This window comes from Alligator mississippiensis, chromosome 2 (genome assembly GCF_030867095.1).
Source record: "Alligator mississippiensis isolate rAllMis1 chromosome 2, rAllMis1, whole genome shotgun sequence".
Classification (NCBI taxonomy): Eukaryota; Metazoa; Chordata; order Crocodylia; family Alligatoridae; genus Alligator; species Alligator mississippiensis.
Window position 1 is genome coordinate 86,660,330 of NC_081825.1, and position 25,134 is coordinate 86,685,463.

Below are 25,134 nucleotides of genomic sequence, written 5' to 3' on the forward strand. Positions count from 1 at the left end.
AAGTATACTTAGACTTTCCCTAATAGAAATGTTTCTAAGCTGTTCTTAAAACATTCATGAAGGGGATCCCACAACATCCCTAGCTACTGCTTCATTCAAGAAATAACAGGGAAGAGGGTGATCAGTTTAAGCAATCTTCTACATGTTAAGTCTCCCAATATATCTCCTTGGTCTTCTCTTCCCTAAGCAAACTCATTCCTTCAACCTTCTCTCACTGGCTGTTTTCTAAATCTGTTAAGATTCCTTCCATTTTGTTTACATCTTCCTTAAAATGTAGTTCCCTAAACAAGATATAGTACTCTGGCTGATGTCTTCACCAGAGGCAATTAGAACAGAATAGTTACTTTATATATCTTGCATACAACCATTCCTGTTATCTATACTGTAATCCAAAATGGGATTTGCGTTTAGTGAAACGGCATGAGATCCTCATTTTAGAATGAAAGTTCTATCAAACTTTGACAACTTTCCACAGTTTAAAAAAGTCCATCTTCAATTAACTCATAAAATTAGAATCAGTAAAACGCAGAAAGCTGAATGATAACTTCTAAACAGCTCAGAGAAACACCATGATCAGGCCAATGTTCTTCACAGATAGAGGGGAATGGGTAGACAGCATGTCTCTTGCAGTAGTGAATATTATAATCAGCTAAAAAATGGGCTCTCCAGGTACTCTACAGCAGAAGTTCAAACTTTAAGCAGGCCAGACAGGATTTTGGAAAAAGAAGCACAGCACAACATCCATTCAGTGCATTCTATGCCTCACTTCCTCTTGTTACTTTTATGTCACTTGAGAGTTACCAGCAGGACACGGACTATGTGGAACATCCCGCATGTTCTTCCGCAATACATTTAAGAGTTTCACTTGTGGCAGCAAGTTCAAAAAGAGAAATAACAAGCACACCTGCAACATAGCCATGTACTCACTAATTGTTTCAAAGATGATTGAAGATTTAAATACATTTCTGTTGGCACTATATTTTCACGCTACGCCACCCCGAAACAGACTCCCATCCATTACTCATTATAACTATGAACAACAGCTAGTTATTAGTTTCTTGGCTCCTAGCTATCAAGATTACAGAACATGAAGATGCACTTCCCCATTGAGCAGTTAAGGGCCAAAATGGAAACGAACATTTTGAACAGATAATGAACATTTTGGCCAGAAGACTCTCTGATATTAAATTCCATTACATTTTATCATGGCTAAAATTAGCCTTCAGTAGCAAGAAGAGAAAGTATCTTGGTACAAACATATACCTGAGAAGATGCACTACTTGCCTGCATACATGTTGGCCTTGTTCAACAGATCTGTGCATGCGTGCATGTCTGCAAATGCACGAATCCCCAAGCAGTTGATCGGATGAAGCTGAGATTCCAAAAATTCACAGCAAGTCCTCTTCACATCCTGCAACTGTAACAGACCAGCTGCTGGGAGAAGAACCTATGAGAAACAAAAACTGGTTAATACTCTATCTGAATTTGTACTTGAATTTAGATCAGTCCAAAATATCCTAATAAATTTAACACTAAGTAAGAGACTGGAAAAGTATCAAAACTATAGGAGTTGGGGCTAGGGGGAAAAAAAAAAAAGTATTAATTCATTTTCATCCACAATGAGCTTGTAGTCATACTACCCCCTGAACAGTCCTGGGACTGCTGAAGTGGCAGGGTCTCAAGAATTCCCTCATCTTAACCCTAATGCCTCCACCCCCATCTTCTCTCTCTACTGATCACAACAGGTGGAGTTGGCAGGCAAGAAGACAGGGGGAAAGGGTGAAGGTTTAGGATGAGGAAATTCTCACCAGCACTGCAAAGCCCTGGCAAGAGCTGGGGCTCTAACAGCAGCACTTCCAGGGCTGGCAGAAGTGAGAAGATGGAGGTCTCCCTTTGGCAGCTGCTGCTTTTCAGCCACTGCCAACTAATCATTGACAGCCAGCTCCTCTTCCCCAGGTGATTTTGTAGCTTATCAGCCAGGGAGCTAGAGTGCCTATAGCCTCCCACCCCTTGCCATATTTTCCTAGAGCTGCAAGTTTCCCAGAAATTTGCAGAGCTGCAATTGAACACGTGTCCATTGTCTAAACCTCATTTTACCAGAAATTTATTAATTTCTTCACCATCAGTAATAACCCTAAGAACTATGCATCAATGTAATTGCTTCAGCTATCACATTTGAAATCCTAAGGCTACCACTTCAGGTGGGAAATAAACAGTAGGACTGCAGTATAGCCCAATTTAAAGATTATCAGCTCTTAAAGATTATTAAAGATCCTCATCTTAGGGTACTTAGAGAATTAGCTGGAGTCATAGCAGATCCGCTGGCACAACTGTTTGAGCACTCGTGGGGCTCAGGACAGGTCCCAAAGGATTGGAAAAGGGCTAATGTGGCCCCTATTTTCAAGAAGGGGAGGAAGGAGGAACCAGGTAACTATAGGACGGGTTATCCTCACCTCTATCCTTTGCAAGACCTTTGAGAAAATTGTTAAGAATCACATTTGTGGAGGACCAGCGGGTAAAATAATGCTAAGGGGCAAGCAGCATGGGTTCATAGCAGGCAGATCCTGCCTGACTAGCCTGGTTTCATTTTATGACCGGGTTACAAAATGCTTGGATGAAGAAATAGAGGAAAATGTTATTTACTTAGATTTTAAAAAGGCCTTTGACAGTGTCACACCCAATTCTTATAAATAAACTAAACAGTTCCAATGTAGATTATTACACAGTCTGGTGGGTAGAAAATTGGCTTATGGGATGCACCCAGAGAGTGGTGGAAGATGGGTCCATTTCTACCTGGAGAAATGTAGGCAGCGGTGTCCCACAAGCTCTGTCCTGGGACCGGTACTATTCAATATCTTCATTAGTGACTTGGACAAGGGAGTAGAAAGCACCCTGTCCAAGTTTGCTGACAACACCAAATTATGGGGGCAGGTAAACAAACTAGAGGGCAGGGAGCGAATCCAGGATGATTGGACAGGCTGGGGAAGTGGGTGGAACAGAATAGGATGCAGTTTAACAAGCATTAAGTGTCATGTGTTGCACCTGGGGAGGAAGAATCATCAACACTCCTATAGCCTGGGAGGCACCACTCTAAGTAGCATAACTGTGGAAAGGGATCTCGGAGTCATAGTCAACTCCAAAATGAACATGAGTCACCAGTGTGATGAGGTAATAAGTAAAGCTAATCGCACCCTTTCTTGCGTAAGTAGGTGCATCACAAGCAGGTCCAGGGAGGTGATACTTCCCCTCTATGCGGCGTTGGTCAGGCCGCAGCTGGAGTACTGTGTCCAGTTTTGGGCACCGCACTTCAGGAGGGATGTGGATGGCTTGGAGAGGGTTCAGAGGAGGGCCACTCATCTGGTTAAAGGCCTAGAGAAAAAACCCTATGTGGACCGATTGGGAGACCTGAACCTCTTCAGCCTCCGCAAGAGGAAACTGAGAGGTGATCTTGTGGCCACCTACAAACTCATGAGCGGGGGTCAGCAAGAAATAGGGGATATGATGTTTACCATCGGGATAACTAGAAATAATGGCCACAAACTGGAAGAGAGCAAATTCAGACTGGACGTCAGGAAAAAATTCTTTACAGTGAGGGTTGCCAAAACATGGGATACGCTTCCAAGGGAGGTGGTGCTGTCCCCTTCCTTGGAGGTATTTAAAAAGGAGATTGGACAGACACCTGGCTGGGGTCATGTGACCCCAGCACTCTTTCCTGCCCAGGGCAGGGGGTCAGACTTGATGATCTAATAGGTCCCTTCCAACCCTAACATGTATGAAACTATTAACAGTTAAAAAGGAAGGAGAAAAAAAAGTGTTATAAACCCACATATACACAGTTGCTAAGCACAGTCTTTCAAAAATAACAAAGAGATCATCAGCTCTTTAAATGATATTCATGCAAAAAATAAACTACTGAATCTAATTCAAATAGTAAATAAGGAAAAAGATCTTCACATTAATCACCATTTAAAATTGCATACCCTAGCTTCCTTAGGAAGGTTCACTAATCACTAGATTAAAAGACTGCAATGAGCCACTTTTATCTTAATTGACACAATATATACAAGTGTGAAGATTCTGTGATATTTGGAACTTGGACCTTGCAAGCATTTATGTATATGCTTTTTAATTTTTTTTATTTTTTTTTTTTAAATAAGAGAAGTTTCCCTGAGCTACGCACACGTCTAAAATACTTGCAGGATCAGGGTTTAGTCTGCAATTTTATTCATGTTACAAGTAGAGACGAGCAAGTCATTCCCTGAAAACTTGATATTTTTAAATGAGTTTCCATAACAAAGGGAAAATCGCCATACCAAAAAATTTAGAGAATTATAGATTTCAATGTCAGAACAAATTTAAAACTCGCTTGCACAAATATTCATACCAGAATGCATGCCTGTTCACCCAAGCAGAAAACAAATGCCAGGAGCGAGGTGACCAAAGAGATATCAATGGATGTCCAGAATAAAAGATTCTAAAGCATTTCAGCTAAATAGAAAACAAAATGTGTGAAAATGTCAATACGTTCTGTATAAAATGCAAGAAAGAAAAAAAACTTAAATTAATCAAATTTATCCAGTTAGATTTACATGCTTAGCTCTTGTTACTAGGCAACAGAAACTCTGATAATGCAGCTATTTGTAACTTTGCACCTGTAGAACTACTGGCCCTAAGGCTATGAAGTCACTGTACATTTTTAAATGCTTTTTTATATAGGTAGCATTATCAAAAAGGGGTAACTTTTAAGTATTCACACCACTGAATCCGGAGACGGAGGATACAGGTAAGAAAGAGAGTCTTATGATTACAAGTATATCAAAAATAGTCAGAATGAAGCTCACTGCTCAGTACTTGCTCCTCTCATTGCCAGTCTTTCTGGTCTTCCACCCAGAACGCTGTTCTGGGAGCAGACCAGTAGAGGGCATTGTAGCATCCCCTTTTTATTCCTTAACAACAAATTGCTCCAAAAGGCAAGTGATAACAGTGAGTAACTTCCCAATTGATTGTAAAGGAAAAAAATTTCTTCTATTTGTGCTTTGTTTTTAACCAGCTTCCATGATTACAAAGTATCATTGTAAACAATGACAGAGAAACTTTACACGTATTTTTCAGCTTGAAGTAGCACAGGTATGACTTGGAATTGTTGTAAAGTCAGGGTGGATTATTTGAATGTTGGACTTCCTAACCAAAGATCATTGATGAAGATTACCTGGTCCATTCCCTTTAACTCTCACTCCTAAATGCCTCATTTTTCAGTGACAATTTTCCTTCTAGTGTTCTTCAAGTCAGCTGAAAATATTTAAAATGAGACATAGGCACCCCTGTAAAACGAGACACTCTTTTCACTCCCAGTTAGAGGCACTATACCTATCCTGATACTACCCAATCAGATGGATCAACTCAAGAGTCCAATTTCCAGTTCCTGATTATATTAGTACCACATGCACAGTTGCCTTCACTAGTATGTAATATCTTGTTTCTATCTCCTATCATGAAATTCTTTCACTATTGAGTCTCCAATGAAGAAACCTCACTGGGGATGTTTCTCTGCTACAGAGAAAGCTTCCCTCACCCCCCCCCTTTTTTTTTTTAAATTTAAAAGCAGTTTGGCTCTATGGATTATGAATGAGAGATGAGCTTGGGAAATGTCTCTGCAAGACTTGTCCCCTAAATTTGTTATTATCAGCTATTACTTTGTTACTTTGTTTCTGGTCATGAAGCAAGGTTTAACTAAAAAGGTGCTAGACTGAGTAAATCCTCATGCATATTGTGCTCCCCACCCCTGCAAGAAATACTGGCATCATGAACACCCAAGCCGGGATGAAAGAAATAGGATGGGGTTTTTTGTGGGGTTGTTTTTTTTTTTTTTTAATTAAAAGTCCCTAAGGAACTGGAACCAGAGTCTGCTGAAATGCTAAACATGTTTTTGGAACCATAGTCTCTTTTACAGGTGCAGAGAATATTTTCTTTGTTTCAGGTTAGCTCAGCATATTTATGCAAATTAAGCAACCAATGGGAGCTGAAGCAGCAGGAAAGTTTGTCTTCCATCCTATACAGTATTTGTAAGAGGCTGACATGCATTAATTCCAAAATCCTGAGGGATGAGGACCAGAAGCAAATCTGTTAAATTCACTAAATTCTTCTGCTTATAGGTGAAGGTTTTAAAAGAGAAAAACTTATTGTTATAAAGGTTAGGGGTTTTTATACCCAGCATATTTAATGTAATTTTATTTAGTTTAAGAATGATTTAAAAAGTGCTGAGGGAGGGGGGTTATAATCTTAACAGAATTCAGATTTTCATCCAAATAGTAATGTACCACAAATAATTAGTGAAATAATTAATCTAACTAGTAAATGAAGTTTACCATTTTTTAACATAAAAAGTTAAGACTGAATAACTGGATGTTAATTATATCCTGGTAAAATGCACTATATTTAGTGCCAACTTACTGTAAATCCTCTATTGAGCTATAATTTGACATGTCTTATATAAACCAATGACAAATCAACACTACTGTAGGGAAGTAATGCAAAAAAAAAAATCAATATTTAAATCTAGGTTGCTGCTTGCTAATTTAAATCCATCCACCTGGACTCCATCACTTGGCAGTACTTGTTTGTATTACTAAGACTCCTACATGCTACAGCAGTGGTGGCCAACCTTTTTGGCAGGCATGCCACAACTTGGGCCCTATCCCCTACCTGTGTGCTGCTCTGATCTCTGCTCCCCACAGGGGAGCCTCCATGCCAGGGAAGCAGAACAGAACACTGCTACAACAGTGCTGTCTCTGCCAAGGGCTGAGTTAACCCTTTTCTGGCCCCATAATTGCTGCAGTTTTGTATGTCAAGCAAGAATTCAGGAGTAACTGCAGGGCCACAGAAGGGCGCCTCTTGGCAGTGACATCTGACACAACCTCTTGCTCCTGCAGCCTGCCTCGCTCTTCCACATGGCCAGAGGCTGGAGTGTCCTTGCTTCTATTTTAACATTTGTTACAAATGTTATCTGAACAACAGATGCAGAAACAAGAGACTTAATACTGTGGTTCCCTCCCCCATTTAGATTGCCTCTCATAGAAAAGGACAAAAGAAAACATGACAATGGTGGGAAACACTATTTGTTTTTGCAGCTTAAAATTCCTCTCATTTCCTGGCAGCATTTTATCCCAGAAATTAGGTTTTTATACACTTAAATACCTTGCACAAAAAAGAACTCTTAAAAAAAAAAGAAAGAAACCTAATAGCCTCACTTTGTTTGCCATTTACCTGAAAAATGCCAACACAAATAATTAATATGATGGATGCCTAAAAATAGACACATGACATCTTTCCTTGAACTGCTATATGCAGGAGACAAATCTGCATCTGCAACAGTAGGGAAAAACTAAATTAGAAGAGTAATCTTAGACAGCCCAAAACACAAGAGACCAAATACAGGGTCACAGGCCTCAGCCACAGAGATGCCTATGAATGAGATTACTGCATTCACCCTGAAGACAGACAAGGCTTTGAAGTCAGCATCCAGATGAATGAATAGTGAGTGCCTTCCGGAATAGAAGACTGCACCACATGTGAACAATAAAAATCAACACAGAATTTTTCACAGATTCCAGTTTCCAGACTCCTCCTGAATAACTCTTTAGGAGTAATTTTGATCTTCTGAACTCATTAGTCCAGCTAAATATTCTCAAGAGTAGGTAGGTGCTTTAACCTTAATCCCCAAGATCTGTATGTTTCACAGGCATAGCAAAGAATTGGAAGTGACAATGTTAATAGCATTATGAGCAACAAAAGACACACAGGTTTATTGCCAGGAAATTCTTCCAACGTAACAAAAAAGCTTGGTTTGGGTTTTCAAAAGGAAAATGTGCTCAGATTACTCCCGTACCACTGAAATGAGACCCACTGCAGAGATAAGCACACTAGTTACATTAATATACAAGATAACACCATAAAATGATTCCTAGAAATAGAAGAAACTATTTTTCCTTTGAACGTTTGATGTTTTGTCACCAACTAAAAAAAGTATTTCTTCACTAAGCCTAAAATATAGGTTCATATTTCTCTCACATAAAAGATGGAAAAAGCCACCTGCATTGCAACCAGTTAGAGTTTGGCTAGACAAGAAAGAAATTAACACTGGATTGGGGCTAGTTAATAGGTATTAGCCACTTCTAATTTAAGGTCTTATTTTACAGAGAAACCTGTAGTGAAACTGAAGATCAGCTAAATTAAGTGGGTGGAAAAACCACATTCACACTGATAATCAATCCAATTAAATTACACATTTCCATTAATATTATACTTAGTATAGACTGCTATCAAACACACTTGCACAACACTATAGTACATTTAAAGACATGAAAAGATGACCGGCTTCCATAGCTGTTACATCACATCATGTGCTTGTGCAAAGATTCAAGGAGACGCATATTCACTTCTGAAGAGCCGCATGCGTCTCTCAATCCTAGACAGAAAGCAGATCATTAAGTCTGGCGGTTAGAGCCAACCCTGGGAGGTTTCAATCATTGCTTTATTGAATACTCAAGTATCATAAACAAAATTATCAAAAGAACTAAGGAAGACCTAACCAAGAATACTGTAGTGGGCTACTGAATAAGTTGTAGGCACCACCGGACATTCATCAGGGGAAGTGGTGGAGGCATGGGTACTGGTGTGGTCCCCTTACCACTACAGTCATCATTGTCCCATGCCTGGCTGACTGGGCACATGGGGAAACCTAGAGCCGTTCCTGCCCCACTCCAGCTACAGGCTGCAGCTGCATGGGCTGCCAGGCTCAGCAGGGGACAACAACAGCAGCAGCAGGGGACAAGGTTTCTTCTTCCTGCACCTGCTTTTTGCCAGATCTCCCCCACCACCATCACCCTAGGTGTCCCCCACTAGTTGGGGGCAGGCACTGGAAGAAGGAACCTGCACCACCACCATCCCTAGCTGACACAGGCACAGGTTAAGCCCCAGCACCACTTCCAAGCAGCTCCAGCCCCAGGCTACAGGGAGTAGCTATGCCCAGCTGTGGTTGTGTTAAAAAGAAAAGCCAGAAATTAAATCTGAACATACCACTAAACTTTTCACTGATGGAAACCAAAATATTTTCCATTTTTATTTATCCAAACCCTCCCCTCCCTCCCTCACCCACCCCCCATTCTTCAATTTGGCCAGAAAACAAAAAATGTAATTATATACACAGCCCTAACTGTACATCATTCAGTGCAAGAGTCCCTGTTCATGCTACACTCCAGTACTGGAAAGATAAACTGTAACAAGAAAAACATTCCTTAACAACAGGATAGTCATTTAAATTGCAAAGACTCATCACTGCCTGAATGGACACGCTTGTGGCAGAAAAAAAATCTCTGTAGCTGTTGTAAAAGCTCCATTAAATCAGTTGTATAAAACAAAAATAAACAGTTTTAACATCAATGTCAAACATTTATGGAAAACCTTCCCACCAAAAAAACAGTATTAAAAAAAGGTAAAATATAAGTACGTTTGAAAGGAAGCTAATATAATCCATGCTAAGAGCATGGGTCTTCATCCCCCTCTAGAATGAGGTAAATAGTTATAACATACAAGATTAAGCTTTACATTTAGCTTTAAATCAGCTAGTGCAGCAGTGTCAAACATGGCCTACAGAGCTGTGTCATTAATAACTCACCCCGTCACCAAATGCCCAGGTACAGCGTCCCACTGGGGACCAGTTTTACGAGGATGAAATGTAAGAGATAACAATGGTAACTCCCTGAGCCAACAGAGGCTCTGGGAGCAGCAGGGATTACCATTGCTACAATCACAAGTAAGTCTGGATCCAGCCTGTAAGAAATCTCACAGTTTGGATCCAGTTCAAGAGAGAGAAACTGAAGGGGGTAGGGGACAGGGCAGCACACAAATGCGTTTGACACCCCTGAGCTAACAGATATAGATAAAATTATTAGAACATCATTCTTTCAGAAGTATAGGCCCCACAGGTTCAAACTGTGCTGCTGAACAAAGTCAACTGTTAAATTACCGATAATGAATTTTCAAGCATCTCTCGTTATCAGATATATATCTGTACATGTAAAACAGTTAAAACTTTTTCAAAAGGTCACGGTCCACCCAAACATAGCAACCATCAGATAGGTTTGGTTGAAGCAAGCCAGTTTCTTTAGCCAGTGGCACCCAGGGCATCGGGTATTCATTTATACAGCTGGGTCAAATGGACACGATCCCTGGCATAAGTATGCAGAAAGGCTTCATTAATTCCTCTGAAGTGGTCACAAGAAGCCCTAACTACTTTGCCACCATAGAAGTTGGGTGGCAAATTACTCTTTTGCCATATGTTGTGTGGCAAACTGCTACTTTGCCACATATTTACCTGGGTAATATGTAAATATGTTGTTCTCATCCATTTTATGGCAGTAACTATAATGCCCCAAGCAGCCCAGTGGATGGGAGAAAGAGGGAAAGGGCTCCCACATCTGTCAATCCTGAAAAGACATGAAACCAACACATTGCTTTGAGAGTACAGCTATCTGCTGAAAACGTAACAGTATGGTTGTTATACTGTAGCCAGTTTTCCTCATCCTGAACAATGCTAAAATTCACTATTTGCTGTAAACAGGTAAAGTGAGGAACCAAAATAGCATGACCTTCTGTTTTGCAGGACACAGTAGGTACTTAATTAGGCAGTAGATTGTACTCACCAGCTCTAACTTATACACAGCACTCACCTACCACACCCGCCAGTTAAAGAAAGTCTTCAAGTTTCCTATTTTTACAGTAATTCAGAACCCTAAATCTAAGGTAGTAAGTGCTTAAAGCTCAAATGCTTTGCATATATCTGTGTTGAAAGACACAGCAAAGAATGACTCAAGATAAACATCTGTAATAGTGGGTGGGTGACATTTGAGCAGGCTAAAAATAGCTTTGGATGCTATCAAAATGTACTGTTTCCTCCAGGAAAGCTTTTTCTATCATTCATCTAATCTGCAGTGGATAACATCTAAATTCTCCTACAAATTTCATAATGGAATACCTCCTAAAGAAAGGGTTATTTTGAGTGACAAGCTTTACAATCATTTGGAAAATACAGGGTTGTTTTTTTTTAAATCTAGGCACTGCTTTTACAAAATAAAGAAGCAAAGGTAAGTTAAGGTTAAGATTTTCTGGGAAACTGGGCTGTCTCTCTCCCTGAAAATGTTTACAAAAAGTGAAAAATCAAAATGCCGTAAGGTTAGTACAATACAAAAAGATTTGCCCTCTAATTTCCATGGACTTCACCCTTAGTGCAGATTAGGATGATTTAGCAATATAGGCAGTCCTCGACTTAAGACGTTACAAGTTACAATGAATAGTACTTGTGTCATTTATAAATTGACACCCTGTTTCAACTTTCTGATGTCAGTTTTGACTTTACAATGCTTGATCCGACGCCATGCTACACCAGCGAACAAGTGCGCTGCGTCACCCATTTCCCTGGAGAACATCTGACCAAACTTCCTTGGACATTTTTTTTAAGAAAGCAGACAAGACTCAAGAAAAACTTGTAGCCAAGACTCTTGAGAAAACTACAGCCAAGAGCCCTTCAAAAAGTCCAGCAAAGTCACCTCAAAGAAGTCCTTCCACATCAATATGATTGCTATTTACAATATAAATACATTAATGTAGCTATATTACTCATCTATAATTGTTTGAGTACAAAATTCTGGGTTACTTTTGGTGAAAATAATGTATCAGGACTTGGTTCAGGAGTCACTCCCCCATTTATAACATTGTTCCTATCGGAACATTGGTTCCAAGTTATGATGTTTCAACTTAAAGATGCAATTTTCAAGAACCAATTGTGATGTAAGTCGGAGGACTCCCTGTAATGAGAAGTGCATGGATGACGGCAGCCAAAAAACCCGCAAAATAAAACATGGCTTTCTCCTGTAAGTAGCCCAAATTAACTACTATAACAAGCACCTTAATTTTACCTGGAAGCAGAGTTCTTACATGCTCTCGCTGCTACGGACATAAGAAGAAAGGCAACTGCATTCCGTATTTAAAGCCTCCAGACGTTGCCTTTCCAGGTTTGTCTCTGGAAACTACTGCCAAGCACAAAGATAAAAAGGTATGGATGCCTATGGCAAGGGTCACAGCTGGGGGGGGGGGGAGGAAGGAACACTCCTTTAGGCATATACTGGTTGGTACATGGGCACTTCTGCCTGCAACTGAATTTGAGAGTGTAATATTTTTAGGCTGACTACATGATTGAAGACAGTGTGTAAGCAGATCATCTAAATTGAGGATGCAGTTTGAATGGATATAAGCTCATTTTATTCATTACTTTCTGGTTAGACAGACTGCATAATGGGAAAGCAACATGATCTTACATAGGGGTTGACAACTGTTTTGCCCCTGTGGTAAAAAACGTACGACCCAGCCCTCTACCAGGAGACACAAATCTACATGCACACGCAGACAGCTGAAGTTGCATGTGCTTATCATCACTGCAAACATCTGGCACCCTGAAACACTAACTAGTAAGCACAGGCATAGGAAAGCAGTAGGGCATGTTGCAGAGGAGGGTGCCATGTGAGGGATGGGTGGGTCAAGTGCAGCTGCATGCAACCCAGTCCCTTGTGCCTCCCCAAGGTGGGTTGCACCTTCTTGAGCCAGATTCAACCTCTTCAGTGGCTGGATCTGGCCTACATACCATAAATTGCTGACCCCTGGTCTAGTAGACTGAGTTCCAAAATACTAGTCAGGAGGTAGAGTCATCTTATTCTTCACTCTACTTCTGAACTCCTGCATGGGACAAGTCATTCGACTTATCCGTGTGCCTGTTTCCCCTGACCCCTTGCCCGTGGTCCCTTTAAGACTCTAGAATCTTTGAGGCAGCCTGCTTATCACCATTCACTAGTATAAAACCTAGAACCCTAGTTTTGGTTGGGGCTCATATGCATTGCTACAATACAAAGAACAATATAGTAGTCAAACAGATTCTACAAGCAATCCCATAACTGTAATATCAGTTTAGCATATTTTCAGAAAAACACAAACAATCAAGCAACCAAAAAAATACCCCAAAAGAAAACACACACAGCCCAAATCATGCTTCGTTCTAATAATTCTGGTCAACTGGCTAGCAACTTCCTTCTGGTAAAAAAGCACCACCTCATGCTACTTTTTTTTCTTTTTTTTTTTTAAACTTCTTTCCACCTTGTGGCAGGCCTGTGCCCCACTCACCATGCCGAGAGCATCCGGCTGGGTGGTCTGCAGGCAGCTGGGCCGGTATCACACAGCTTTCCTTCAAAATTGTATCACGTCAAACTGTTGCCTTTTTGCTAGGGTGAAAACTGGCCATTTATTTATCTACCAGCCACTTTTTGATCTCTGACAATACTTTACTCAATGCTCAACTTCTGATTGTGTATGAGGGACCATGTCAAAATACTTTTTTTAAAGCTGAAATAAGCTATATCAACCAGTTTTCTCAACAGCTTTTTTAAATATTCTTTAAAGGGTTCTAGTAGATGTGAGAGATGTTTTCTGGTCAAAAGTTATTCTAGTTTTCCCTACCACAGCATGGTACTTTATAGTTCTGTTTGTAATCTTCTTTTCTACCAGCCGACTAGTGAAGTCCATCTCCTCAGGCTTTAAAATTCATAGGATGACTTGTAACACCTTTTTAAAAATATTAAAGTTCAAAATTGACTGTTCAAAAGTTCAAAAATATCCTGTCATCTTTTTTAAGAGCCAACATTAGTAAAAAGATATTTTGGCAACATTCAGCCATTTCATTCTTAATAATTTCTTCGGACATCCATATACTATATGGGCATCGAGAGGTAGTTAAAAGTGTTAATCTGATGTCAGGCAGAAGGCATGGCAGAGTGGAACCTTACAGATTAATTCAGAGTGGCATAAGCTTTCATAAGCAAGAGCATACTCTATCAGGTTGCTATGGACTTGCAGGGGTTCAAAACAGAGAACAGTAATTTAAATTCAAAGATTAAAGAAAGTAGGAACGGAGAGAGGACACTGTGAGAGAGAGAAAAAAGTGAGTAGAAGAGGTCAAAAGGGATGAACAAAGTAGTAAACCCACGGGGACGTAGGGGATATATAAACTAGACCAGGTAACAGGATAAAAATGTGTAGTCTCCATTTAGACCCTACTTAATACAATCCAGTCTGTGGATGATTTCTTGTTCCGCAACTTCACATTCAAGTCAGTTTTTAAAGTTTTATTGTTTAAGAACAGTTACCTTAATGCTATGATGGAATGTCCAGGAAAGTTAAAAAAGTGGGTTTCTGTGCATTTCCAGAACTGATGTCAGATCAAGGCCCATTCATTCTTTCACACAGGGATCACCCTATCTGTTCAATGCCCCTCCACTGTCTATATAAGCAGGTTATGACATATATGACATTAGTAGAGAAGCAGGTAAATGAACCCAGGATGCAATTAATAATCCATGTTGTTTGGACCAGTAATGACAGTGTGGCCCTGGTAACCTGACAGTCCTTATTTCAATCAGTCTGTTCCAAACCCTACTGCTTCTGCCAATACCTCATCTTGGATGCATGTTCTACAAGAGGATGTCCCTTTCATTATACATAGGAGTTAACTGGAAATTTCCCCCCCCTTAATTAGTATTTGGCATCTAGCTCACATGCTGCTTTGGGAGCCTAAATGCACGCTTTCCAAAACACTCCTTAAAACAGTATGTGAAATTTGAACAGCTGTTAAATATTTAGAGCTCTAACTATGAGTAAAGTGTGTTATTTTTCTGTCACTTACGTATGCCTGTTTAAGTTAAAATTCCCACTACATTCCTGTGTGCCTTCCCCATCTCCTTCCACTGTAATAAGAGTCACCTGGCTTCTCAAATACAGGTTTCCAGCATAACTGTACTCCCACATCCTCCTCATTCTACTGCAAGCTATTGACAAGCTACCCTAAGCCTCAAGATCTACTCTGCCCATCCCAACAGCCTGATAACTGGTCCTTGAGAACTCCAAAAATATACAGCACAGCAACAATCAACACTTAACACATTTCAATCCTCCTCGCATACACACAATACCCTTCAGCATGATCACATCACCAACAGAGCCCTTTGTTCCCCATATACAAAACCTACTCCTGAAGGAGTCCTGTTGACCAAAAAAAAAAAATCAGAAGATGAAGGAAACTCTGTGGTTCCATCTAAAGCCACTTCACCTCCCTTCAGAAAGTTTGGTTACTTCCCACAGTCAAACAATTCCAGAGTCTTTGTGCTGCTCATACATGGCTTTTTATAATTCAGCTTAACCCCCAGGCTCTGTTTCCCATAAACTCAGCAGAACTTGCAAGAAAAAAAAAATCTAGCACTCTGCTTTCCAAGCTAATGCCTTAACTTAACTGTTTTAACTTCTATGGGGCTTTTCCTTAAACTGGTCTCTCCCACTTGATTAATGATCCCTCACCAAGTAAGTCCAAATTGATGAAAGCACTTATAATTTCTCCTCAGCCCTAAACAGCTCCCACCACCTTTGCCCTGACAACACTCCTTAGATCAGCAGGCTCTCCGTTCAGTTGCACCACAGCAGAACCCTTCTGAGCGGGGAAAGCTGTAGAAAAATTCAATTGCTAGAAGATGGAAGAGTGATGCAAGTACAGAACAGTCTGTGAGACAGCAGTGTGAGGCCTTGGGATGAAGGAAGTTATAAGTGTCAAATATTAATCCTGCAGGAAGAGACGGCTACTATCCTTGGACTCCATTCCTGCTAGGAACACCTGTTCTTCACCTCTTTCTAGCTATCAAAGTCTTATTTTACATAAAAGGCCTGTTCTGCAAATGACCCTTTACTACCCGCAAAAGTGTTTTCCTCTCAGTCCCTGACCCAATTTAGAAACTCTCCAACCTATAACCCAAATTTGTAAAAATTGCATAACGAAACTTATGTAGCTAGCTGCATGGAAAACAGGGCTCAATGCACAACCTAGCCCTAACTGCACATTGCAAAAGGAACCTTCATTATAGCAGATTCTAGAGTACCTACACCACGAGTAAAGCAGACAACTATACCCGTTGTGCGAGTCACCCACAACACGGAATTAACTTCCGCAACACACAAGAGCATGTTCATATTCTTTATGTCAGCTGCATATACCATTCCACCTTATCATCTGGCACTTAGACAAGCAAAGGACAAAGTTGTACATAAGCAAGCTGTAAAGAGCTGGAGTTCATTCCCAGAATTTATATTTACTACATCGAAACAAAACAAAATACATCCAAGCTCCTTTTATTAGGAAGTCTATCCAAGTCCTGCACACACAGTGGCAGGATGAGCTGTGTGTGTAGCCTGGCAGCACCCACAATGCATAAAGCCATTCCATCCAGCCCACTGAGTTATCAGAAGTTGGGGGCAAGCTGGTGCTGGAAGGGCATGGCCTGATGCAGAATTCAGATCCCCTGGGCCCCTATGGACACAGCATACAGATGCAAGGTGGCAAGTAAGGGCTATGCAGATACAAGCCCTCACTCGACCTACAGACACCAGATGTGCCCCAGCCATTGCCACCAGACCTGCTGCAGCTGCCACTGGCCCCACAGATCCATCCTGAGTGGAGTCCTATGGCCCAGATAGATTTTGACACCCCTGACGTAGACAGTTTAGGATATCAAAGGGTAGAGAACGGAAATGAAAATATGTAAAACTCTATATGTTTTTTTAATATATATAATTGACTACAGTTGACAGCTCCTTCAGTATGGTAGAAAAAAAATCACTAAGAACAGTGTTCAGGAAGAGAATTACATTTTACTGCAAATATCCAATAATATAGTTATACCCCCAAGATTTACAACTGCACTGTACCATAGGAAGCTGATCCTCCCACTGCTAAAAGGCAGCCATGTATAGAAGATAAAGAACATGCGTGGTATTCTCCCTTACTGCAGGATTTGCTCACTGGAAAATTAGATCATTTACTATTGCTTGATGTTTCTTACAATGCACATAAACTCCAGTAATGTGCCAGTCTCCTCCTCTGGCTGTGCTATGCACAAGTTGTGCTCCCACACAATTAAAACCCAGCCGTTGTCACAAATACCAAGAAAAAGATTACAAGAGGTAACCAGATGGTCCCTGGAGGCACACGTACAATATCAAAACACATTACTCTACTGGTACTCTGTTCTAAGATGCACAGAAACCTTTAAACAAAAAAAAAAAAGAAAAGCTTCACTTAGTTCAGACCTAACATTAATTTTTTGCCAAACAAGGATTTACAAGCCCTATTATTAGAAACATTTTAATGAAACAAAGTCAGGGAAAGACAATTCAGCTTTAAATACATCTCTGCAGTGTCAGTAACCCCAATATCATGGCATTATGCTAGGGGACAGGGAGAAGTTAAAATAAACAGTCTTCACTATTCAGAGTGAGATGCAAAAACAGCATAACCAAGTGAGGGGTTTTTTGTTGTTGTTTTTTTTTTTAATTCAGTTATAAGCTAAACCCATCACAAGGGAGAGAGTAAGGAATTTTAAAATGATATTTTTATCTAAATGATGGCCCTAAAGATAAACTGAGCCAGCACAGAAGAATAACAGCACATAAACACCACTAGAGTTTGATATTTAGTGACTTCAGGTGATATTATGTGAAACATTATTTAGAAGGTTTAAATGGAAAAAGCCAGATTGTCCTAGGACATCTTAGTGACATTTTCCTTCAGAATATATTCAATAGGAGATGGAGGACTGCCACAGAAGGATCATGTTTAACCTTTCAGCTCTGCAGGCTCCAGCCAAATCTTCCAACCCATTTCTGAAGGACATCTATACTAGTTGACAAGTTTTGTCCAGCTTGATATACAAGCTAATTCCAAGCTAATTAATTCTCATTTCAAAATTTAGCTTTGATAAGCCATGTGGCTTTCAGGTTGGTAAAAGACATCTAAATGAAAACGTGGTGGCTGATGCTCTATTTGTATTGGCCATGAAGCAGCAGAGAATGCTTCTCATGGCGCTACTCCATAAGCATGCCTTAGTCTTCATCACTAAGGAGGAACAATTTCATACAAGGACAGAAAGAGACAGTTCAGCCTTCCTGGCTCTCTCAGATCTGTCAGACATGATCTTGTACAACCTCTTAAGTTACTTCACTTGTAAAATGCATTTTTTTAAAATGCATGTCTACCACTGAAGGTAGGCAGCCTTTGTGGCTTGGGTCATGATGGTTGGGAGCTGCACAGAAATACTAAACTAGTCATTAGGGGGTAGGAAAAATACCCCCCAACATGCTCAGCTAACTCTCAGTTATTCAGATTTACCTTGAAATAGGGGTACGTAGGGAAGGGAAAGGCCTTTGGCCTGAGATTTTACCTGCTATGGGGGCAGATGTGACAGGACCAAGATGAGCGTGTCACGCTCAACCCATTTTTAACAAGTCTTCCCTACGTGGGAAACTTCCAAACAACCAGCAGATTCACTTCATTGTGAGATATGCCAGGAAACAAACACAAAGGTCATTCTCATAGGTATTAGGAAATCAGCCGATTCTGGTAACTGCAATATTGGAACATATGCAACTTTAAAATGTAAAGAAATTTAGGGCAGTTCATATCCCCACCACATGATCGTTTCACCAACTGAAATAACCCATGAGCTGAATCTTAAAAGTAAATAATTTGCATGTTAGAATCCTTATCAATCTCGGCAAATGACTATGTAACAGCTTGAAATATTCTGTGCAGTTCAATGAACATTTGGCAAAACAGTTTGTTAAAAATGCTACATGCTGTACCAGATATTGAGCTGGGAGTTTTTGGCAAGTTAGATTTAAGGCACAGGAAACAAAGATTCAAAAATTTCAGTACAAGGAATCCTTACGTTATTATTGATGGTATGAAGAACTTTATCACAGTGACTGCCATTTTTATAAAACCCTACCTAAACTGTTCATCAGAGAAGCCATGTACATTTAACACTGCCCAAAAAAGTAACTGTCATTTGCCTCCCTTTTTAAGCAGTAGATAATTAATACTAAGCTCTTTCAAACCACACAATATTTTGAGAGCATATGAACTGTGAATTTCGGCACCTGCATTAATCACTTTACTCAAAAGCAGGTATCCTTAAAATTCTTCATAGTTTAATAAGAAACTCACCACAAAAAGCAAAACATGAGCAGTAGGAATTAGCGCATTTGCAGTACAGTAAGTCTCAGGACTCCAATCCGTGGCTCCAAACCCCACAAGAATGGCTTGCTGCTATGCACCAATTGTAAAAAAGCATTGTTGAAAGATACGCACATAAATTCTAGAGGATGTAAGTCAACTTCTCACAAGGAAAATAAATGTTTATAACCATTAAAAGGTATTCCAGATGAGCCACATTAATGCTGTTTCAAAGAATGAGAAATAACGTGGTTAATGGTTTGACTTATGCAGAAACTGGACACCATTATTTTAAAGTCTTATGCTGTGCCAGAAGCAAATAAAAATATTAAAATGTAACTTTCCTCCATCTGTCTGATTTATTTTTTTTTTGGAGTACGGGCAGTTCTTGGACTCGCAACACAATTGGTTCCTGAAAACCACGTCTTAAAGTTGAAATGTTGTAACTCGGAACCAATTTTCCCATAGGAAACAATATTATAATGGGGATTGGTTCCTGCACCAAGGCCCAACACCCTATTTTCACCAAAAAAAACAAGACTTTTGTACTCAGTCAATTATAGGTGAGTAATATAGCTACATTAATGTATTTATATTGTAAATAACAATCATATTGATTTGGAAGAACTACTTTGAGGTGACTTTGCTGGACTTTTTGAAGGGTTCTTGGCTGAAGTCTTCTCAGGAGTCTTGGCTGCAGATTTTTCTGGAGTCTCGTGTGCTATCTTAAATAAAGTACCCAAGGAAGTTTGGACAGATGTTCTCCAGGGAGATGATGAGGCAGCAAACTTACTCGCTGATGCGGCGTGGTGTCGGATCAAGCATTGTAAAGGCAAAACTGATGTCAGAAAGTTGAAACAGGGTGTCAATTTATAAACATTGTAAGGACAAAATGTTGTAACTCAAAATGTTGTAAGTCCAGGACTGCCTGTAGTTTACAGTCTGGTAAATCCAAATTGCATCTGCTACCAAGCTGACAAGTTCTTCCCACCCTGAGAAAACTATTATTTTGTGGAAAAGCCAGGAAAAACAAAGTCTAGAGGGGAAAAGGCCCTGCCATCTTTGTTGGTGTATCAATATCTCCCACCTCCCCATGGAATATAAATTGCCTATTGCTCTAGTAGCAATGTGGTCTTTGATCAAGAAGTCATCACAAGATGCTCACAATCTTGTAAACAGAACTTCCCTTCTTTGGGCAAGATTAGAGGCAACTGTAGCTATACTAGGATCACAAGATCAACGTGATCCACATAAATCTGAGTATAGGCCTAGGTATAGCATTGGTCAATGATTCTCCCTTTGGCAACAGATAATAAAAACAGGTGTTCATGCTGGTATTAGATCAGCTGCTTTTGATACTGTTGATCACAAGGTGTTGGTGAATCGCCTATATATAGCCTGGGTGGGAGTTGATAAGGGCCGCTCTTAAGTAACTTTCCTCTTTTCTCTTAGAGATTTCAACAGGCAATAGAGCCTCTTTCTGAGCAGCCTTCACATATGGTATATTCCTCCAGTATCCCCTCTCTCTGTTCATGAATGGGGGGGCACTAGGAAGGCTTGTAAAGGAGCAGCAGGTTCAGAATTTCCCAAATGCAGACTGAAACCCAAACTGGGCATCTCTTGCATCTAATTTGGATAAGAATTCAAGCCTCAGTCAAACTTTCAGTTAAGAATGAGAGCAAGGCAAGATGAATCTCAATCCAGAGAAGACTGTGGTGGTGATGTGGTTGGAGAAAGCAGCACAGGTCATCAGCTCCTGTGACCAGAATACATCTGCTATTACTGTAACTATATTTGCAACTTAGGGGTACTGATAGGAGCTGAGGCTGACATGACAGTAGCACATGACAGTATTATAGTAGCAACCCAGTCACCTTTTTAATCTGCATCTGGCTAGAAGATTGCAGTCTTTTGTTTTGGAAATGGATCTTGCTTTTGTCATGAAGCTATGATGTGCCTGATCCAGAGCCACACTGTCAATGAAAATTATGCTGGCTCACTAAGCAAAGCATCTCAGCCCAATGCAACACAAACACTCTGAGATCCACATGGGCTCCCAACTGCTCCTCTGGGGAAGATGAGATGAAGGCCACAACCTACAAATGTCTAAATCAGTGATTCTCAACCTTTATGGACTCAAGGCACCCCTCCATTAAATTTTTGTGAATTGAGTGCTACCCAATTTCAAAAACAAATTCATAAATTACAGTGCTTACATCCTTGCAGATGGGCACAGCAGTGAAGATGGAGGAACCATTCAAGCAGAGAAGCCCGAGCTTGCTTTTATCTGCTTGCTCCATCTGCTCATTTCCTCAAAACCCACTAATCTCCTCATAGCACCCTTTAAGAGATCTTGTGGCACCTCAGGGTGCTGGGAGCATCTAAATAGTCTGGGACCATTTTACCTGAGGTTGTAACAAACTGCCACAAATATGGTCAGCAGGAAGATCTCCATCTTATAAAATGGAGGTAGCAATTAATAAGGCATTTCTGTTCAAGCTACAAGACTCAAATCTTTTTTTCTGCTGCTTGGTCATAAGCCATGCAAATCTAGTGATATTTCTGGGCACGCTACAAAAGATGCCTCTTTCACAGTATCTCTGAAGAAGGAGAAACACAGGCTTCACAGGTAAAAAAGCAGCATGTGGCTGGCTGGCTAGCCAAGATCCCACAGAACTAGTTCCACTGCTGCTGAATTTTAACCGTCTATAGCTGCAACACCCAACACTCTGGTCCTGCAGGATAGATGAATGGTGCAAGGGCAGTCCATGGGGCAGATCTCGTGCAGTTAGCACAGAGTCAGTCCAAAAGGGGAGTGGCAATTAACACTGCCACCACTCATCTACCACCAGTTTTCCAGACCCCTGGAAACCCTGCAGGCCAGAAAACTCCATGGCTCGGCTCTGACCCATGGGTCCCTGGTATATATTGTATGATTGGTGTTATAAACCAGTTAGACCTTCACAACATTCACTTTGGTTTGACAAACGTTACATCTGTTCTCCCACCCACTATATAATAACATGTGCTTGCTTCTGAGACAGCAATGCACATTTTGTGTCTTCTGCTTAAAAAAAAGAAATTTTCTCAACTTGATATTGAATAATCTAACTCTCCAAAAGAAAGGGTGTGCCTCAGTCAATAAAGAACCACTGAGGCAGTGGGTGTTTCTTACTCCAAACAAAGAGTGGCATATTGATAGATTTGGGAAATTCTTCAAAAAACCTAAATACATATGCTCTGAGATTACCTTAATTTTAGAACACGTGAAGTAGAAAGCAACAGTTTGTGAAGCAGAATACCACTGGTTCATAAGAAGCTAGTGAGTTTAACAACCAGTTTAGATAAAATAGCATGTTAATTGTCACAGGACCCAAATTATGAGCTTCTCCCTGTCGTGCAACTACTTGCCCCAAAGAATAGGCCAAGGCTGCCTTAGGATAACTCCTAATTTTCACAAGCCACAGCTCTACTGCCCTTATACTAGGGATCTCTACAAGCTCCAAGTGGCCTCCCCCTTGGGTTGTGAAAGAAATTTTGAGGTCCCACTCTCCAAAGAACAGGTTAGCCTAGAATACTGCTTGCCTAGAAAATACTGTTGCCATAAGCAATCAGTAAAGAGACAAAACAACAAAAAAATGTATTACATAGAAAAAAAGAATTATACGAGCAAAATTTGGGTTTTGAAGACAAAAAAAAACAAAGCAAGTAAACTTTCTAAACCCTCTCATATGGTTACCCTTGCCCCCTTAAGAGACCAGCCTATATCAGCATAAATCACCAGGGCCGATTCTGTCAGCCCTGACTGCTGGGCTCTTGCACCCTTCTCCAGGCTGGGAAAAACTTAAAAGCCCCCAATTCTATCTTAACTAAGATAGAAGCCTCCAAGCCAGCTCCTCGCATCAGCCTGAATCACATTACTCATGTCACCAAAACCTTCCAGAAATTCCTGGTTTTCCTGAGTTACCTGGAATTCCTCTGGCTAATGGGTCATTTCTCTCGGATGTCTTTTCTCTAGAGGTGCTGATTTCCCCATTACAGGCAGACACCACCTTGGGTGTCCAACCCTATAGTGTCTTCTTTAGCTTGCGTCAAAGTGGCAATTCTTCTTGCCCTAGTGTCACAACAGCAAGAAGAGATTTAGCAGTTCTGCCCACTCCCTTGGACTAAACCATATCCAAAACCATAAAAATATATATAGACAGCATAATCATCAATACAGTGGTAGCAGAAACATAAATGGATACAGCATAACATGGGTCTTTCAACAAGATCACACACGTACATCAGCAAAATAAATGCAAAGAAAACATTCACGGCACCTCACAAATCCCCAAAACATAATGGGATTTGAGACAATTTCAAGGCGTATCCCTTTTAAAGTAAGCTCCAGAAATATATGTTATACTCCTACTAAAGAACCTGGTCAAAGCATGAACCTAGGCCACCAGCCAACAGTACATGGACAGTGCAATTAACACATCAATCACATAGTAAATGGCGACATGCCACATGTGCAAGGTATTTCCCAAATCAGTGACAAAAATAGTACATGCACAATTTAGAACATATTTGTGGCTGGTTTGCATCGCACTTAATTTTGAACACATGACATGTATGCCAAGTAGCCACGCATGTGGTCCAGCTTCACATGAATAAAATGAACATACTGGCCTGTGGGAAACCATCATATTTAAGGAGCAGCAGTTGGGCTGCACCAGGCCTTTTAAAAGTTCTGGAGCACCTTAAGCCCAAGACTGGAGGGCCTCTCCCATATATTATGCTCCCAGTATACCAATGTATGCAGCTGAATCCCAGGTTTAAGGTCCCAGGGTGGAAGAACCTGATATAAGAGGGACAACTGCACAAAGCAGGGCAGAGGCAGCCAGACTCAGTTTCCTGGCAGCCCCTGCAGCAGTGGCTCACTGTGCCCAGCCCCACTGACCTGTCCTGCTCCTGGACGTAACTCCCTGCCCACCTGTGGCCCCATCCCATTCACCCAGCAAGGCATGCCCTGACCGTGGGGTCCCGGGCTCTTCACAGAAACTATCCATCTGCTCTGTCTGGCATTCCTGGCAGTGGGTGCAAGACCAATAGGCCTCATCTCCCTCTCCCATCCCTCCCCACCCCACCTGTGCCAGGCCAAGTCACCACCCCCACCTCTCCCCCTTCCCCCCCACCACACTAAGATAGGTCAGCACCCTCTTCCCAAGCCCATGACAGTTCATCAACACTCCTTAAGTGGCCCTCCAGCCCAAATAATTATCCAACTCTGCACTAGGGCAAGGTCCATAAAAATATTAAATCATATTTCCAGTATAAAGGAACTGATTTGCATCTTGTACTGTGTTGCCCAATAATATAAACTATAGTTATCATGCCTTCATTACCTTCCAGATTACTGGTCTCCTCAGAAGAGGAGGATTCTACACACATTTATCACAGAGGATTTTTTTTTTTTTTTAAACAATTTAAGCCCTGCTTCCCCCCTCCCTCATTTACACTGAATATCCACACTGGAAGTGTACTGGAAATCTGTTGGTATTCCTTCTCAAATCTGCTGAAGCTACAAAACAACTGATCATTTCTCACTCTCACAAGTCTATCAATAACATTATGAGCTTTAGTAACACAGAAAACATTCTGCAATTTATCCATGTTCTCTTCCATCACAAATTTTATCCTGTCCCATTCTGAAAACTGATTATGCAGAAATGGCACCTTTTTTACTCAGCAGATCCATTCTCAATGTGTATTTTAAGTCAGAACTGCTGATGCTAGTGACACATGCTTTACTACTTCTACTTCTGTCAAAGCTTTGGAGCCAATATAGCCAAGCTGTAATCTTTTCATTATACATTAAAAAGTCTTTATTAAAGAAGCATTAACTATTTAAAAGTTAAGGTCTAGAATTAAGGTTGTCCAGGAGATCTGGATTGAGTCCCCTTGTTCAATAGCATTAGATACCTGGAGTTTGTTTT

General features: G+C 40.7%; 1 protein-coding gene across 4 annotated transcripts in view; it reads right to left on the reverse strand.

The window, feature by feature from the left end:
* KLHL2 (kelch like family member 2) overlaps positions 1 to 25,134 on the reverse strand; it is a 115,860-nt gene that overhangs the window by 52,909 nt on the left and 37,817 nt on the right. For all 4 annotated transcript variants that reach the window (XM_059721905.1, XM_006273083.4, XM_019481426.2 and 1 more), the window contains one exon: positions 1,285 to 1,447. In XM_059721905.1, coding sequence (XP_059577888.1) covers positions 1,285 to 1,447 — 163 coding nt within the window. The remainder of the gene's footprint in view (positions 1 to 1,284; positions 1,448 to 25,134) is intronic.